Source organism: Onychomys torridus, chromosome 7 (assembly GCF_903995425.1).
Source record: "Onychomys torridus chromosome 7, mOncTor1.1, whole genome shotgun sequence".
Taxonomy (NCBI): domain Eukaryota; kingdom Metazoa; phylum Chordata; class Mammalia; order Rodentia; family Cricetidae; genus Onychomys; species Onychomys torridus.
The window spans coordinates 110,300,323-110,318,072 of record NC_050449.1 but is presented as its reverse complement, the minus strand read 5'-3'; the positions used below and the strand labels follow the sequence as shown (position 1 = coordinate 110,318,072).

The window sequence follows — 17,750 nt, the reverse complement described above, 5'->3', positions numbered from 1 at the left end:
TTAATCTATCTGTTATCTATTTGCCTATAGCTATGTATCTATCTCTATCTATAATCTATTACCTATCATTTATCTTTAGGCTATCATTGCTTTATAACTCTCTGTCATTTATTATCTAAAATTTATAATTTACCTATAAGCTATCATCTATGTCTATCTGGCATATCATCTATCTGTCCATCACTTATCTACCTATCACCTATCTGTCTGCCTATCACCTATCTGTTATCTATGTATCCCTCATCTATTTATTGTCTATAATATCTAATCTGTCTGTCTGTATCTATCTGTCTATCTATCTATCTATCTATCTATCTATCATCTATCTTCCGTCCACATAGCTTTCTCTCACTTTGGCAGAAGCCATGTCATTGGTTAATATTTTGGTAACTCATCATTTTTTTGTGGCTAGCATTAATTCTATTCTACAGAGAATTTAATGTATCACCCCCCCCTTTTGCCTGTCAGTTGTGTCCAAATGTTTCATATAGATTCTGGGTATCATTGCTTTTAGAATTCTTTTTCATCTTGTCTGTGACAGTATCAAAACATTTTATTGCTACAAAGATACAATTTATTACTTGTTTATTGTCCTTGAAAGGTGTAAGTAGGAATAAATTTATGTTTGTAGAAGTTGTTAAAATTTAAAGAAATAAGTTCAATATTTGATTGTGATAGATGTCAATGAGTTGCTTTTTTTAAAGGAATGAAACTTACTTTAACTTTTTTTTAAAAGTTGGCCAGGAATACTTTGTCCTGATCCTTTCAAAGGGAAATATGTGACCTATGACCAGGATGGAAATGTTGAAAAGTATCACATAGAATTTCTGGGTGACCCCCACTCAACAGCATGGATAAGTGCAACATTTGTTGGACATTACAGTCTCACATTAAAGGTAGGTACAGTGACAAAAGCTTTATTCTTTTTGCAGTTTATCTTACTTCTTGTAAATTTTCTATCTCAGATTTTAAAACATAGTCAGTTACATTTGGACTTATGTAAACAAAACAATGCATAGTATGCTTTTAAATTGGAATATGATATTTTTCAAAGAAATTGCAGATATAAAACAGCCATGGGAGTTTAAAGCTTTTCTAATGGCAATGTAGTAAAATCAACTAAGGAATGCACTTTTTAAATGATTTTTTTTAGATTGTCATTTTTTAAATTCTCCTGAGATGAGGTTTCTACATCAGTCACAGGAAATTAATTATGGAATACAACAAGCTTTTCATATTTCAAACTGAATATTTCATTACATTAACTCCTTTGGTGTCTTTGCACTCTTTTCAAACTTGAATTTGCACATTACAATTACATTTATAGATTGAATTCTCAGGCTAGGGATGAGAGGTGAGCTATACCCATTCCCAAGGAGTAGCCATAGTGCACACAACCCAGCTCAGCTACCTGGGCTTAAGCCCCACACTGAAATGTTTTATCTTCAAACCATGCTGTCATTAAAAACCTGATAAAAAGTAGGAGTCATAAATATGGATATGATTAACTCACTTTGGATTTTTTTCAATAGTGAGGATATATTCAGGTCTATACCTCAATATATATGTAGATAAATCATGTAATCAATCTCAGTAAAATTAAATCTGTGGTGATTTGAGATTGTTTTCAATGAGTTTTACTTTATTTTTGGCATATGTAGTATTTTTTGTCCAATTCAGTTGGAAAGCAGTTAGAAGGAAACTGTTTGAATGTAAATCTGTAACCATGACAGACCACCACTACTTCATGTTAGTTAACTAACCACCTCACTATGAAGCCCCTTCTCGGCTCTCTCCTTTTGGGTGTATTTCTAGACAGATCTGCTGGTAACTATAGACAAAAGTGAGGACTATTTCTTCTTTGTTCTCTCCTTCCTTCTAAAGTGTGGGGACACCTAGCTGCTCACAAAGCTGGCTGCAGATGCTAGTGTTTAACAGTGTGGCAGGTAAGACTAAGGCAGTTCTAAAATGTTATATTTAATTATAAGCACAAAAGTCAAAGTGTATTGTAAGTTATCAGAATACATAATATCCTCAGTGTTGAAATGTTGTCAGGATTAATTTACTGTCAATCCCTTGGGCTAGGGAAAAGTCTGATAGAGAAGATAGCCAAATCTTCTGGAATCAAGAGCCTGTGTTTTTGTTTTTAACCTATTAAAGACTTCAGCAGAAACCCTTATCCAAAGATCAGGAATTCAGAGCTGCAAATGCAAATTGACAATGCATGGATTGAGGGTGAGGAAGTGAGGCTGGTCCTTCCAAGTCCCCAGCCGGCAATCTGTGTGGATGACTTGCTAGATACCCACAGGCTCTTGACTCTGTCCTTGACTGTCACTCAGGCTCCGCTTCTGCCATTAGCTCTCCTATCCCTACCTTTTTCTTCACTTTGACCTTTGAGATAGAATGAGGTTGCCTTTGTGGGTCTCTTTCATTTCCAAAATCAAGTTCCTCAAATTCAGCTGTTATATGCCAAACTCTCCTACTGGACCCAGATTCCCACTCTAGGTTATCTAAAGATTTATGCTCACTAGAAAGGGGAAACTGAGGGATGACAAAGGCCTTATTGTTTCAGTTGCTTAGGAAATAATGCAAGATCGACTTAGGAAAGGATGATAAGCAAAGTAGAAAAAAGGTCCCAAAACAATATTGGTTGAAAATGATTAACTTCAAACAAGGAATAACTGACATTTTATAGGGTTTTGGAGACATAGATGATACTGACCCCCAACTTACAATGTTATTGCCACAGTCTCCCAGGATTTAATGTTTGGTGATACACTCTACCCCACAACTCCCAGATCTTGAAGTGCTAACTCTACATTGTGCTACCTTGGTTCTGAAATAATGGATGATAGACAATATGGGCTTTTTAAAATTCCTTCTAGGCGTGGGGAAGAGGGATGTAAATTATACAAGGTGTTTGGTCAGATTTTTTTCTGAAACCAGGTGAAGAACTCTAGCCATAGATTGTTCTGTCTATAGCTGACAAAATCTTATTTCATAGCTTGGTTCAACAAATCATTAAATATTTTAGAATCTCCATTAACTATGGACTATACATTTTGTAGCACCTGTATAACATGAGGTAGAAATAAATTTGTCTAGAAAGGCAGTCTTATATGCATTTATCAGAAAATGAAAATTTTTGTTTTATATAATGAAAAATAATTCTCCCTTTCAGTTCATTCATGTTTGTTTATGGGTTTGCTGACTTAATTTAATTGCTGAGCTCACAGAAAAACTCAGTTGCTGCACTGCCTCTACATACAAGTGGAAGGCTTTCCTTACCAACAATTATTACACTTATTGATACACTGAGGTATAATCCAAAAAGAGCTAAAGGCAACATAGAGTTAGCATCTCAAGATATTGGATCTCCAGGACAACCAAAAAACATTAAATCCCTGAGAAATTTGGACAACAAAATTGTAAGTTGGAGTCCATATCATCTCCAAAGTACTGGAAAATGTCACCATTCCTAGTCTAGACTGTAGACTTATAATTTCTACCAGTGTTTTAATATATTCTTCATTAGTGCCTGTATGGACACCTAAAATTCATTCCTCCCATGTTAAAGAACACTTCCTTCTCTTAAGGGTTCGGGAAAAAGATTCTGAGATGATGGACTGGGAGACATTAAGGGAATGTTTTTATCTAGACAGTAACCACATTGGTATATCTGTCCAGTATAACTAGTTTGATGTCTGGAGTATAGTAAAGATTTGTGACTTCCAAGGGAAGCTTGGGCTATATAGAGTTAATTTTAGTTAGCTTGTGGTTTTAGTAAAGTAGCAGCTGCCAGACCATCACCTATCCCTGCATCAGGCAGCTGTTACACAGTTCCTGGAGAAACTTACACAGCCCTCAATAAAGCAATAAATCCAGGGGAATCTGTTTTAAAAAGTGTTAGGGAAATTTATTAAGGTAAATTGAGGAAATACACTCACGAATACAGAACAGAGTAGACAGCTGAAGTAGTCCTCTGATCTGACTAGGAGCAAAACCACTTCTCAGGCAGGACCATTCTCTCTCTCCTTTTAAGAGGTCATGTACAAAGGCAGGAAGCACCGCCTCCTTCGGGCCCTATCCCAAGGTCATGGGCAGAGCAAATACCACTACATTTCCCCTTTTTGTCTAATAAAGGTTCTAAACTTAATGCAAACTATATATAATAAGAATTATTATCAAGTATTTTCCAGGAAAAACAAAGGGTAATAACATAAACAAAAATGGAATGGTTTACAACCAACATGAATAACATCAAACAAGAAAGAAATGCTGAATGTCCCAAAATGTCCAGAACACAGGTAAATGGCAAATTACCGAGACTACTTCAATAGTTGTCCTATCTTGAAGATTCTAACTCTAGTACTAATATGTTCTAAGATACAAGAAGATTGTAACTGTAACTATCTAATCTTCAACTCCATCAAAGACTTGAGAAGGAAAATAATGCTTGGAAAAACAGAAAATGCAAGCAAGCATTTTTGAAATTCTTGGAGAATAGACAGAGATGACTGGCAGCCTGGACAGTCACTTAAAGTTTCTCAGCATTGTTGGGGCATCCAATTTGGCTATAGGCCTAGAATATCTGACAGGTCAACCACTTTCAGAAGCAGGAATTTCAAAAGACCATCTTACCTTGTCTTGGCAGAATTCAGTAGTCACTTTTTCTTATGTCCTGCTCGTCCAGAAAGGACAGTGTTCATCTGTAAGCAGTCAAGGCAAGGGCAGTTCTTTGTCCAGCAGGCCATTTTGGAACAAGAAGACAAACTTCCAAACAGAAATGTCTAGAAGCCCAACATTCTCTCAGGATCAGATCCATGCTGCCAGGAGCAATCATATTTCACATCAACAGAATTCTAAGTTATCAAAACATTTAGATGTCATATTCTCTAGGTCTATGAAGTGTTTGAAGATTACTTATTCATCTGACCTATGTTTCTGTAAATCTAGAGAACCTAACTAACATAACTATAGAAATGACAAGCATGGGTGACTATAGTTCTGTAAGTCTTATCTACCTAAATAACCTGAGGACTAAGGCTTCACATTAACAAGGTAAACAGTCTGTAAGAAGATGTACTGTATAAGGACAATGACCTTAAAATAGTGACAATACACAAAATATCTTAAATAGAGGTAGAAATGTATAATGCAATATGCAATGACAACAATATTCTTAATATGTATCAATATGCCAAATATCCTAAACAGAGGTAGAATGTACATACAATATGATAAATATAATATTACATTTGTATCAATATACAAAATATTTCGAACAGGAGTATGAATATGTGTACAATACAATAAATATAGTTTTGTATTTATATCAATATACAAATTACTTTAAATAGGAATATAGGAATAATTTACATTTGTATCAAATATACAAGAATCCATATCAGTGCAAATTATCCAAGACTGATAGTTTGCTAAATCATACAAAATTTACTAGTCCATACAATAATCTCCCTTAATATCCTATACCTATCTATTCCCCCTTTTTTTTCTAAAGGAGAATGCTGAGTCTAAATTTCATTGCTCCTCCCCCAACCCTGTAACCATCCATCCATAACCCTGAGAAAAAGGAAACTTTGGGAGAGGGGGTGTAGTTTTCTTAGAACCTGCTATTTAGGGAGTGACAGTGTCTTTGTGGGGTCCTGTAAGAAGGGTGAGAAAGATTTGTGGGCACAGGCAATCTTTTGACTACATCTGAGGTCAGCTGACCGAAAAGGCCCGTCCCTAAGCACTGGGGATGTTTACTCTTCAGTGTTGTCTATGATCACAAGGTTGCATACAACAAGATGATGGCAATTGATGTTGCTCCCCTTCCATTTTGCAGTTTCTTTTCTCCTCAGCTGAAGTGGCTTCCAGTGTGGTAAGAGATTAAGACATTTTTTTCCCTCACCTTGAGAACCCCACATTTCCCCTCTCTTTTTAGGGGCCTGACATTAAAGATAAGAATGCTAAGATTCTAGAGAGCAACTGCACATACAGGGAAGTTAGAAAATGACTGTGTATGCTGAATGGCACACTTGGGCTGAGAAGGCCTGCAGTTAAATGGAAAGCTAATTTAAAAATAATTTATTTTTATTTTATGTGCATTGGTGTCTTGCCTGCTGTGTGAAGGTGTCAGATCCCCTGGAACTGAAGTTACAGACAGTTGTGAGCTGCCATGTGGGTGCTGGGAATTGAACCAGGGTCCTCTGGAAGAGCGGCCAGTGCTCTTAACTGCTGATCTGTCTCTCCAACATGGAAGGCTAATTTTTGGGAGAAAGCCTGTTATAATGGTGCTTAGATTCATGAACTCACTACTTCCTAAAAGAAATTAGGAGACAAATTAATGAAGAAAATGAATTTATAGTCTGGCCAAACTAGGGAGAGAGATTTCTAGTTTCTCTCTTCCTCTTATGTAAATGTTATAGTTTTACAAAAGATAAAATAAAAGCCAGGAAATATGTATGTGTTAATTTAAGTTGTCAGAATCCAGAGCATGGGAACTTGCTTTCTGGAATGCAGGTCCATCTTCTTACCACTTCCTCCAGCATGGCTCCATTGTTTCCACAGTCTAATAGCAGACGGGGGGGGACACAAGCATCTCTCCTGTTAATATATCCTCCCCTGATAGCTATTGTAAGTCTACAGCTACCACAACTGAAAACAGACAGACAGACAGAAGCCAACTTCTGACAAAAGGAGAGGTTCTGCTTCCTAGAGTTATTGCATCATTGTTCTCAAATGTCTAGTTTTTTGGTTTTTTTTTTTTAAACAAGTCAATCTTTTACTGAAGGGGTGACCTCTCATGTACAATATTTAAATATACTAACACATGAAAGATAACATCACTTTGTTTATGAATACATTTAATATCCCTTGCCTTTCCCAACTTTCAAAACATAATAGTATACAAAATATAAAATATTTTAAATATTTATAAAAATCATAAGAAAAAATAGATTGTATGAAAATATTTTTGTCTCATGTTGAGAGGCAGCTTAATTTGTTTTGAGTTTGTAACTGTTGAGGGGGTAGGAGTACGCTCTGCCTAGGACTCTTGTGTCCCGGAGGAGCTTAAATAAGACATAGTAATTGCAGAAAAGGATGAGTGCCATGGAGAGTGTGTGGTTCCACTTCTCTGACTGCAGCAAGGAACAGAGTTGGCAGAAGACAACACTTCCCACAATGAGGATAAGCAGGTTCAATAGCCTTAATGGACAATGAAACAGGAAATAAAAGCAGGCATGGGATACATCTGAAGGCAATGGCACATTGTAAGGTCCCATGACTCTATATAAACATCTGCTGTGTCGCACCAACACCCCATGAGGCCATATTGTGTTTTCTGACCAAATATGCTGTGGAGCATTGCTGTAGAACCCATGTTCCAACTTCTGCCACTTGCCTAGGTGAGCAGCTGATTTATGTAGCAAATCATATAGCAAGTACTTGGATGGCAGCAATTGCATGGTGAGTATGACAAAGGCATTGATGCTCACATGACCATGTACATGTGGTAATACTGGGTACTCTTCACAAAACACAGCGGGAGTAATGCAATGCAGTAGGCACTGAAGAGGGAGTTAAAGAGAACTTCCTTGATTCTGTGGTTGAAATCTGCTTTCAAACATTCTACCTCATTGTAAATGAAATCAGGAGATAAGGGGACAGCTATGGGTGGGGAATAGGCATGGCATTATTAAACTGTTCTTTTAGAGACTCCAGCAATAAGGAGAGGAACTCTGTATGTGGCCACACTGCCCACACAGATTTCCATGGGACACATACACACACACACACACACACACACACACACACATTGGAGATAACAACGAAGCCAGGAAGTGGTGGCATATGCCTTTAATCCCAGCACTTGGGAGGCAGAGGCAGGTGGATCTCTGTGAGTTCGAGGCCAGCTTGGTCTACAAAGTGAGTTCCAGGAAAGGCACAAAGCTATACATAGAAACCCTGTCTTGAAAAAACAAAATAATAATGATAATAATAGTAATAATGAATTAAACAAAGTTCTGGATACAAATTCAACCTCCAAATGTTAGTTGCATTTCTATACACTAACTATAAACAACCTGAAAGGGAAATCATTAAACCAATTCTATTTATAATAGCATCAGAAGATAGTAATCATTAATATTGTTCATGAGCACTTTCCAATCCTCTGCCTTTCATTTTTCTTTTTTAAGAATTATTTTGAAGATTTGTTTTATTTTTAATTGTGTGTGTGTGTGTGTGTGTGTGTGTGTGTGTGTATGTGTGTGTGTGTGTGTGTGTGTGTGTGCACGCGCACGCTTATGTGTGGGTAGATGAAAATGATTCCAGTCCCTAAAAGGCCAAAAGAGGGCATAAGATCCCCTGAAGTTGAAATTACAGGAAGTTGTGAGCCACCCAGTAGGGATTCTGGGAACAAAATTCAGGTCCTTTGTGAGAATAGTAAGTGCTTGTAACCCCTGAGTCATCTCTCCAGCCCTTGAATTTTTGAAAATATTATTTTTATTACTTTTATTTGTGGTATGTGTGAGTGTGAGCATCCACAGAAGCCAGAAGAGTGCATAGATCCCTTGGGTATGGGAACTGAGCTCACAGCTCTCTTTTCTTGTGGTAGTGACTGGTTATGTTAGTGGTGTTGCTTTGCCATCTCCTTGGCCAGGATCCTGCCTGACTATATTAAACTAAAGCTCCCTGTCAACACATAATGGACAGCGCAGTGCACAAAAGATAAAGGCATTTATAGTGCCAAGCTCCCAGGGTTACTATGAGAGATTCACCAGTAATAGTACTGCTTCCCAAAGGCCATTCCTGTAATCTCTTCAGAATTTGGCTGAATGACTCATCGTTCGCTTCTAATGTCCCTGTCGATAAACATAGATTGTTATTCCACAGTAATTTATCAAGTAAGAATTCTATAAATGAAACTACCAAAATGATTGGAGAACTAAATATAGCTTGTTCTGTGATATGTTCTCCCACAAGTGTTCTGATGGCAACATGTGCTATGATAATTCCAATAAGGAGAGAGAAAGAGGGGAGGAGAAGGAGAGGAGGGGGAAAGAGTGGGAAGACTATGTCTACACAAGGATTGGTACATCATTTTCTTTTCTTTTTTTTTGGGGGGGGGGTTCAAGACAGGGTTTCTCTGTGTAGCTTTGGAGCCTGTCCTGGATCTCACTCTGTAGTCCAGGCTGGCCTCAAACTCATGAGATCCACCTGACTCTGCCTCTCGAGCTCCCAAGTGCTAGAATAAAAGGCTTGTGCCACTACTGCCCAGCGGTACATCCATTTTGTACATACAGTCTTTCAGCAACTGTAGACAGCCTCACTGCTTGACACATTTGATCTATAGAGCTGAGGTTCAGACTATGTCTACAGGGCCAGCCAAGTGCTAACTGACAGTGTAGATATGTCTGAATCAAAGCTCCCCTTCTTCTCTCTTTGTGCATTCTATCAGTTCACACATGTTCAAGCAGTGGTTGGTTTTATTGTTGAATATTTGGTCATATTTGCCCTTCATTGAGGAAAATGTTCACATTTTCATTTCGGTGTGTTTGTTGAATGATGGCAGTACTTGGCCAACTCATTCTTCTTCCCTTGCTGCTCAGTGTTCTCCTCTGGAGGACTAGAGTAAACAGTGAAGCTAACCACTAACCGCCAAGCCCAAAGCACTTGATTCAACAGTCAAACCTTACCAATCCCAGGTCCTCATCAGTAAAATAGAGATTTATGATAGCATCTTCCTGGGTTTGACATCTTGACACTGTGACAAAAATTCATATTTAAATAGTTTTGTTCATGGTTTCAGACCACAGTTTTCTCTGTTGATTCTGGGTCCATCATGAGGCAGACCATCATAATGGCAGAAGTATGTAACAGACCACTGTCTCACAGAGGATGAGAAGCACAGAAAGAATGCTTTTGCTTTTTACCCCCCTCCCCCTACTTTTTCCCCCATCTGAGTTCCTAGCATATGGAGTAATGTTACTCATGTTCAGAATGTGTCTTCTCCATTAGTTACTCCCTTCTGGAATGCCTTCACAGTCAGAGTTGTGCTTCATTAATCTCTTCGGTGCATGTTGGATAATCGAGTAGACAACAAAGACTGACTCACAAAGTAGTGGTGGGGATAAACTGAGATAATATGTAAAGCATTTAGCATAGAACTTGGTGCTCTAGTAGACCGTCAGTAAATGTTAGCTCTCCCTTTAATGTCAAGTTAAATGTGAAGTTAAATTGCACAGTCTTTCCATAGAACCCTGTGTGTATGGAGGGAGGTCTAAAGAGAAAGAAGGAACAATTAGGTGGAGAATACCCTTTATTAGAAATGTAAAGAAATAGAGCTAATGATCTTCTTTGAGGACATAGCTGCAACACATTCCTAGTGTAGACAGTAGTGCTAGGAACTGTTGAAACCAGGAGGTAAATTAGAACCTTCACAGTCTGATTCCATGATGAAGGGTGCCACCATCAGCAATGCCTCAAGGACACTGGGACTTGTTTGATGGATTTTGTAAGAGGACAAGAACTACTATTTCTCATGTTCTTTGTGATTGAGAGAAGCTACTTTCCTTTTCTCTATTCATTTTTTCTGATTCACTCATATTTATATGTGCTGAGACTGCTGAATGAATAAATTCTCTACTTTATCCCCTATGAATTTAGATAGCTTTGAACTTGTACTGCATTAAAAGTTCAAATCCAAGCAACGTGAGCAACTTTGTTTAGAAAGTACAGAACAGATGGCCAGCCCTCCCAATATATAAGGCTCACTAAATTGCCCTCAGAATTGTAACTCCATATGGGTAAAGTGAAGCTGCCTTTCAGCAAGTCTTCCAGGGGGGTTCTTAGAGTAGGGAAGACTTGTGAACTAACTGATTGAGACATTCTTTCATTAAGGAGTGGTGAAGCCCCAAACTCATAACCCTAAGTTATAGTTGGATATATTAATATCCTTTTCATTTTCTTTTCTTTAATTCCCTTCTGGGTTTTATTTCTGAAGTATAGTCTAGCAAAGGACTGGAATTTATCTATGAACTCAACAAACCTGTGATCCTTAAACCCTAAATAAGGCCCATTGGATGAATTTTGAAAATAACTGCCAGAACTACTACTTCTCTATTTAGCTCAGAGAACATGTCCATGCATTGCATGGTTAACTGTCCTCTTCACTGTCTCCACTGCTCTTTTGAATGTCATTAATTAAACACCATCTGAGTATTTGTCTATGATAACTATATCTGGTGTTTGCCCAGAAATACATTGTTCATAAAAAGCCAAGCAGGTATAGCTTAGAAAACAGTGGCCATTCAAGAACAAAGGGAGAACAAGGAATAACAGACCATGATAAATGGAGACCACATGAGACCAGGAATAGGCAGAGTGCTGGAGAGGTCCCCAGAAATCCACAATGATATACTGCTGTATACTGCTGGCAATGGTCAAGAGAAAGCCTGATCTGACCTAGTCTGGTGATCAGATGGCCAAACACCCTAATAGTCGTGCTGGAACTCTCATCCAATAACTGATGGAAGTGGCTGCAGAGATCCTCAGCCAGGCCCCAGGTGGAGCTCCAGGAGTCCAATTGTAGAGAAAGAGGAGGGACTGTGTGAATTGTTGAGACCAAGATTGGAGAAGAACAGGGACAAATAGCCAAACAAATGGAAGCACATGAATTATGAACCAAAGGCTGTGGAGCCCCCAGCTGGATCAGGCCTTCTGGATAAGTGAGACAATTGAGTAGCTTGAACTGTTTGGGAGGCACCCAGTCTGTGGGACTGGGACCTCTCCTTAGTGCATGAACTGGCTGTTTGGAACCTTGGGCTTACACAGGGATACTTTGCTCAGCCTGGAAGGAGGGGACTGAACTGGACTTACCTGTACTGAATCCACCAGGTTTAAATGAATCCCCAGGGGAGTCTTGGCCCTGGAGGAGATGGGAATGGAGGGGAGGCGATGGGGGGAAGGTGGAGATGGGGGTGGGAGGGGGGAGGACAGGGGAACCCATGGCTGATGTGTAAACTTAAAACACAAATATAATAAAGATAAATAAAAAACAACAACAAAAAACAAAAATAAACAAACAAAAAAAACAGTGGCCATGTATGTTACTGTTGTTTTAGACAGAGACCTTGCTATCCATTAATCCTGCTACTTTAGTCATATCAGGCCAGTCCTGACTCTTTAAAGACTCAGAACAAATGAGCACACACTTGTTCTCAGGATTCATTTCAGCCTTTCCATGTCACCCAGTTCTACCCAGCATTCCTGCCAACCGGTCAGCCTCTACAGCAACAGGAGAGAGCTGCAGGCTAGCTGGGTACTAACTTTTAACATCACCTCCTGGAAGCGGGTGAAGAGATGGTTCAGCAAGTAAGAGCACTTGTTCTTCCAAAGGATCCAGGCTTGATTCCCAGCACCCACATGGTAGCTCACAACCATCCATAGCTCCAGTTCCAGGGGTCTAACCCCCATGGGTAGTACATACACAGGTGGTGCATAGATACATGAAGGCAAAACACTCATAAAAAAAAAAAATCGAACTTTTAAAACACATTACCTACTGGCCAGTGTTGATTCTCTTTCTGCTTCATTCATTAATATATTACTTCTACTTTATTATCAGTTTATATAGCAATGTTTATAATTGCTTTCTTGCTGTTGGCTTAATTTAATTTTATAAAATAAAAATATCACAACTTGAAATCTGAGTATATAACATACTTAAAACTGTACACACTAAAGTCAACTTGTTGACTTGCTTTAAAATTTCCTTTAAATTGTGCTAACACATACATAACATAAAATTTATCAATTTAGCTATATTTAATGTGCAGCCCAATAGTTAAGTTTTTAACTACTGATTAATAGTCCTAGAACATTTTCCCTACGAATATGAAAGCGTCATTTGGAAGGTACCATATGACACATCATGTATCTTATAATTTCCAGCTTATCATGTATCTTATAATTTCTAGCACCACTTACCTTGCATAGCACATGTTAGGAGCTCCTCATAAAACACCACAACACTGTCTTTAAGGCAACAAGCTGCTCACAGGGAGCTGCTATCACTCTGTAGTGCATACAGACCTTGGAGCTGGATTGCCTGCATCCTAATTCTAGCTCTGTCTTAATGGCTATGCAGACATGGCAAGTTGTAAACTCAGCCTCCTTATCTCTGAAGTGTAATAATACATTCCTCACAAGCTTATGAGAGACTCATTAAATGAGTCATTCGTGAAATGTTTAGGATGGTGCTTGGTGAAACTACATAAGCTTTAGATAGATTAGTAAATTAAAAAATAGTAATAGGCTCTTTAAATAATAGAACTTCTTTATAAATGAAATACACACTCAGTCAATTTCTCCCCAGTGTGAAGAGTTCTTGTCTCATTTTTTGGAGACTACAGAGGTGAAAACTGTCTTCTCTTGTGATTTTGACTCTGTTAATGTAACCAAAGCTCTAGCTAGATCCCTTACCTGAAGATGCATGGCAGCACAGCCAGGCCTCAGCCCAGGCGTGATGACTACCAACTCCAGGTTTTCAGAATCTGTCAGCCTGCTTGAAATTTGTGTTGCATTATCTGCTAATCTTCATAAGCATATGGAACTGATAATGAACTGTTCTCTGCCAACTGAAAAACCCCAAAAGGCCTTCTGTCTGTTTTCAGTTTTGTCAGCTTGATTAAGGACTTTAAGTGTGCCTTTTCCAAGGTAATCAGGGCTATGAGAGGCCGATTCTTCCCTTAGCACACCATTCCTCTCATCAACGTGCGGCTGCTTGCCACTGATTTTAAGAACTGGTATTTATTTAATTTCCATATCATACTAGCAATAAGTTGTCATTATTAATACAAGTGCTCAAGTTCTGACACTACAGTTTGCTTGTCATATTTCCTCATAGTTGTTTTCCAAACTTTCTGTATACCATGTTCCATTTAAAGCTCCCAACATTGATATCCTGAACCTGCTTCCCAGGGACTCAGGCACATATCTGTGGTTTCACCAGATTGGCTCTCCCCTGTGTCAGTGAACCTCAAGAACCAGTTTATAGTAGATAATCTCCATATTAAGTAGATTTTTTTTCTTTGTGTAATGGAGTCAGACAGACAGGATTGATGAGTGTGTGTTAAGTTTCTTGTATTAACTTTGTGGAATAGTTGATGGGCTTGTGAGGCTCTGGAGCTACAGAAGCCAGACAACTTAGGCAAATTGAAAAGAAAGACTGCCTTGCCCTTCTGAACATAGTTGTCCCTATGAAGGAATCTGATTTTTTTCCCCTACTATGCAGCTGGGACCTCTTTGTCGCTCACATCAATCTGCTTTCAAGTCTGTTAAATTAATGGCAGTCACGCATTGGCATAAAAGTTGTTTTCTGGAGCATGTCACTCCAGATGATAGAACAACCTGTGGTGTCAGATGTGGTTTCTTAAGGACAGAGAACCGCGGCATGTAGCAGTTGTCATTTTCGTCTTGATGTGACAGAGTTGAAGGTTTCCAAAACACTGTAAATGTATACTAAAGTCTACATTAATGAAACCCCAGGGGTTTTCTGATCTGTCTGTTTGGTTAATTTTATTTAAATTACCTTTCTACTCCTCTACCTCCACTTCTACTGTTGTAGGAAGTACCCAGCCAGGAACTGGGTCTCCTGTACCCACTCTAGTGCAGGGCTTGTCTCCTCTACCTCTAATGTTACAGGAAGCACTTAGTAAAGAAGTAAAATAGATCTCCTGGTGGTGTGATTTTCAGTATTTCAAGGCACACAATGAAAACACACTGTATTCTCAGATTTTCTTAATTTGTTTCTGTTTATCCTCTAAGTACTCACTGCATCCTCATTATCTCCCAGTCTCATATAGAATATCACAGTAAATGCAGCTTCGTGTTTTTATCAACCGATTCACACATAGCAGTGGTATGTAATTGAATAACATAAATTGGTTTGATTTCTAAGTCTTACTCAGAATTAGTAAAATTTCTGTTTATGTTTAGACCAAGACACAAGTAAATTAGATTTTACAAGCAACAATTGTTTCAACTAGCCAATAACTTAAATACACTTTTAAGCAATGAAGCCTTGATTATATGAAATTACCCATCAAAGACGGCAGGTTACAGAAGGAGGAATCACTAGAAAGCTAAGGAGACTGGCAGTGTGGCTTCTGAGCACATGAGATGAGATGATGTGACTGTGTTTTGGTTTACATCAGAGGACCAAGAATGCTGCTGTTGTCTAGAACACTTGCCACTGTGGTAGAAATCCATTAAGGAAGATAGGGCACCCTTGTGATTAACTTTTTGCTGGATTGCTTTAAGTGAGACTGGTCGGTCCACCAGAAGGGAAGGATGGAAGTTTTGGTGGAGTGGAGTGGTACCTCCCATGGTTAGCCTCAGTGAGCTATGCTGCAGCTTTGAGGATATTAGGAGCAGCATTGCCATCCATTTTCAGGGCAAGCAGCATCTTATAATAGTGATAATGCTGTCAAATACTTATTAGGGGTGCCTTCTAAAAAACCATTTGTATTTCTTTAGATTGTGAAATATAGGGCTTATATCTGTAGGTTTCTAAAGCTATAACAGGAAATAATATAAAATCATGTTCAAGGCCAGATGAGTTAATATACCTGTAATCTTGGCTACTAGGACTGGAGGATAGGCAGCTTAAACTGAGCCTGTACTGCAGAGTGAGTTTGAGGCCAGCCCAGGAACTTGATGAGACCTTATTTCAAAGACAAAACAAAAACAAAGGTTTTAGGATATAGCTCAGTGGTAGAATACTTGTCTAGCATTCACAATACCTGGAATTGCATCTCAACACTTCAATGAATGAATGAATGAGTAAACAAATGAACAAAGTTGTTTGGGAGGATAAATAAAGCAGTTTGTAATATGATTTTAGTTTTTCAGAATTTTTAGTACTGTACTTACTATTTATTGTTTGAAGGATACATTTTCTAAGTCTCAGGTGCTTATATTTACAGTTATTTTTATATTGATATTAATAAGATTTGAATTGACAGTTTTAAATTATAGAGATTCTCACTGTATCTAATGAATTGTAATGGGAGTCTACCATCCCCCAAAATATTGTATTAAAAGCAATTAATTACATTTTTTTAGTTTTAAAATTATGTACTCTGTTTTCATTAGCTTTTGAAAATAATACCTTTTATAAGAAAAAAATGGGGCAGAAGAGATGACTCACTAGATAACAACACTTGTTACTCTTACAGAGGAGATGGGTTTTTCAGCACCCACATGGTACTCCATACATAGCTCCAGTTCCAGGAGTTCTGACACTCTGACCTCTGGGTGCACAAATAACACATGTGGTACAAAGACACACATGCAGGCAAAACACTCATATACACAAAATAAAATAAAATACATTTAAAAATAAATTCTCCTAAGATCATAGACCCTGAGGTAAATCAGTGATCAGTAAAGTGCTTTGTAGGTCTGCAGTGCACATGAAAATGAGGTTCTGTGTCATCTAGAAGTAATGCCATCATCCTGCTTCATTTTTTTAAAGAACTTTTTTGTAGGTGACAAAATGTAACCAGATTTTGTTGTTGTTTTGTTTTTGTCTTTTATTTTACATTCAGGGTTGTCTGGGCTGGGTTTACCAGTGCCACCTTTAACAAAATATATCTATCTTTACAATACTCAGTATTTACTGAGCTCTCATACTTAAGACTCCTAAAGATATGGTATTGAATAAAACATGAATTCAGTGCTCCTATGAGACTTAAATTAGCAGACATGACACAGCAAGCAAATAAGGGAAGGATATGTGTTACTTGTGTATAAGTACAATAGAGAAGAATTAGGGGACCCATAGAAAGGGAATACAATGTTGTAGGGGACAAAGAAGGGGGAGGAAGACTCAGCCCTGTGGTGATATTTTGTTCCCCAAAATATTGTACACCCTAATAAACTTATCTGGGTGTCAGAGAACAGAACAGCCATAATATTAAACATAGAGGGTAGGCAGTGGTAGCACACGCCTTTAATCCTAGCATTCCAGAGGCAGAGCTCCATCTGGATCTCTATGGGTTCAAAGCCACACTAGAAACAGCTAGGCATAGTAACAAGAGCCTTTAATCCTAGGTAGTGATGGCAGGAAGCAGAAAGGTATTTAAGGAGTGAGGATGAGGAACTAAAGCTTGGTTAAGCTTTTAGGCTTTTGAGTAGCAGTTCAGCTGAGATTCATTCTGGATGAGGACTCAGAGACTTCCAGTCTGAGGAAACAGGATCAGCTGAGGAATTGGAGAGGTGAGGAAGCTGTGGCTTGTTCTGCTTTTCTGATCTTCCAGCATTCACCCTAATACCAGGCCCTGGGTTTGTTTTTATTAATAAGAACTTTTAAGATTTGTGCTACACAGCCCCACCTTATGACACTGTCCAAATCCCAGAAGCACAGCATTCTTCCCTGCAGTTTCTGGCACCATTGATTGGTCGGTAATAGTTCTTGTTTGGATTCTATTTTCTTTTTTGTTTTGTTTTGTTTTTGTTTTGTTTTGTCATTGTTTTTGTTTTTGTTTTGGTTTTTCGAGACAGGGTTTCTCTGTAGCTTTGGAGGCTGTCCTGGAACTTGCTTTGTAGACCAGGATGGTCTCGAACTCACAGAGATCCACCTGTCTCTGCCTCCCGAGTGCTGGGATTACAGATGTGTGCCACCACTGCCCAGCAGATTCTATTTTTTTTTCTTCTTCATTCCAGAAAGTAACTAATTG

The 17,750-nt window shown here is 38.4% G+C and overlaps 1 protein-coding gene and 1 pseudogene across 2 annotated transcripts in view; one reads left to right on the top strand and one right to left on the bottom strand.

Moving 5' to 3' along the window:
- Window positions 1-17,750, top strand: part of Zcwpw2 (zinc finger CW-type and PWWP domain containing 2) — a 116,540-nt gene that overhangs the window by 32,877 nt on the left and 65,913 nt on the right. For both annotated transcript variants that reach the window (XM_036193260.1, XM_036193261.1), the window contains exon 3: window positions 737-896. In XM_036193260.1, the coding sequence (XP_036049153.1) occupies window positions 737-896 (160 nt within the window). The remainder of the gene's footprint in view (window positions 1-736; window positions 897-17,750) is intronic.
- Window positions 7,002-7,700, bottom strand: LOC118586904 (annotated as a pseudogene).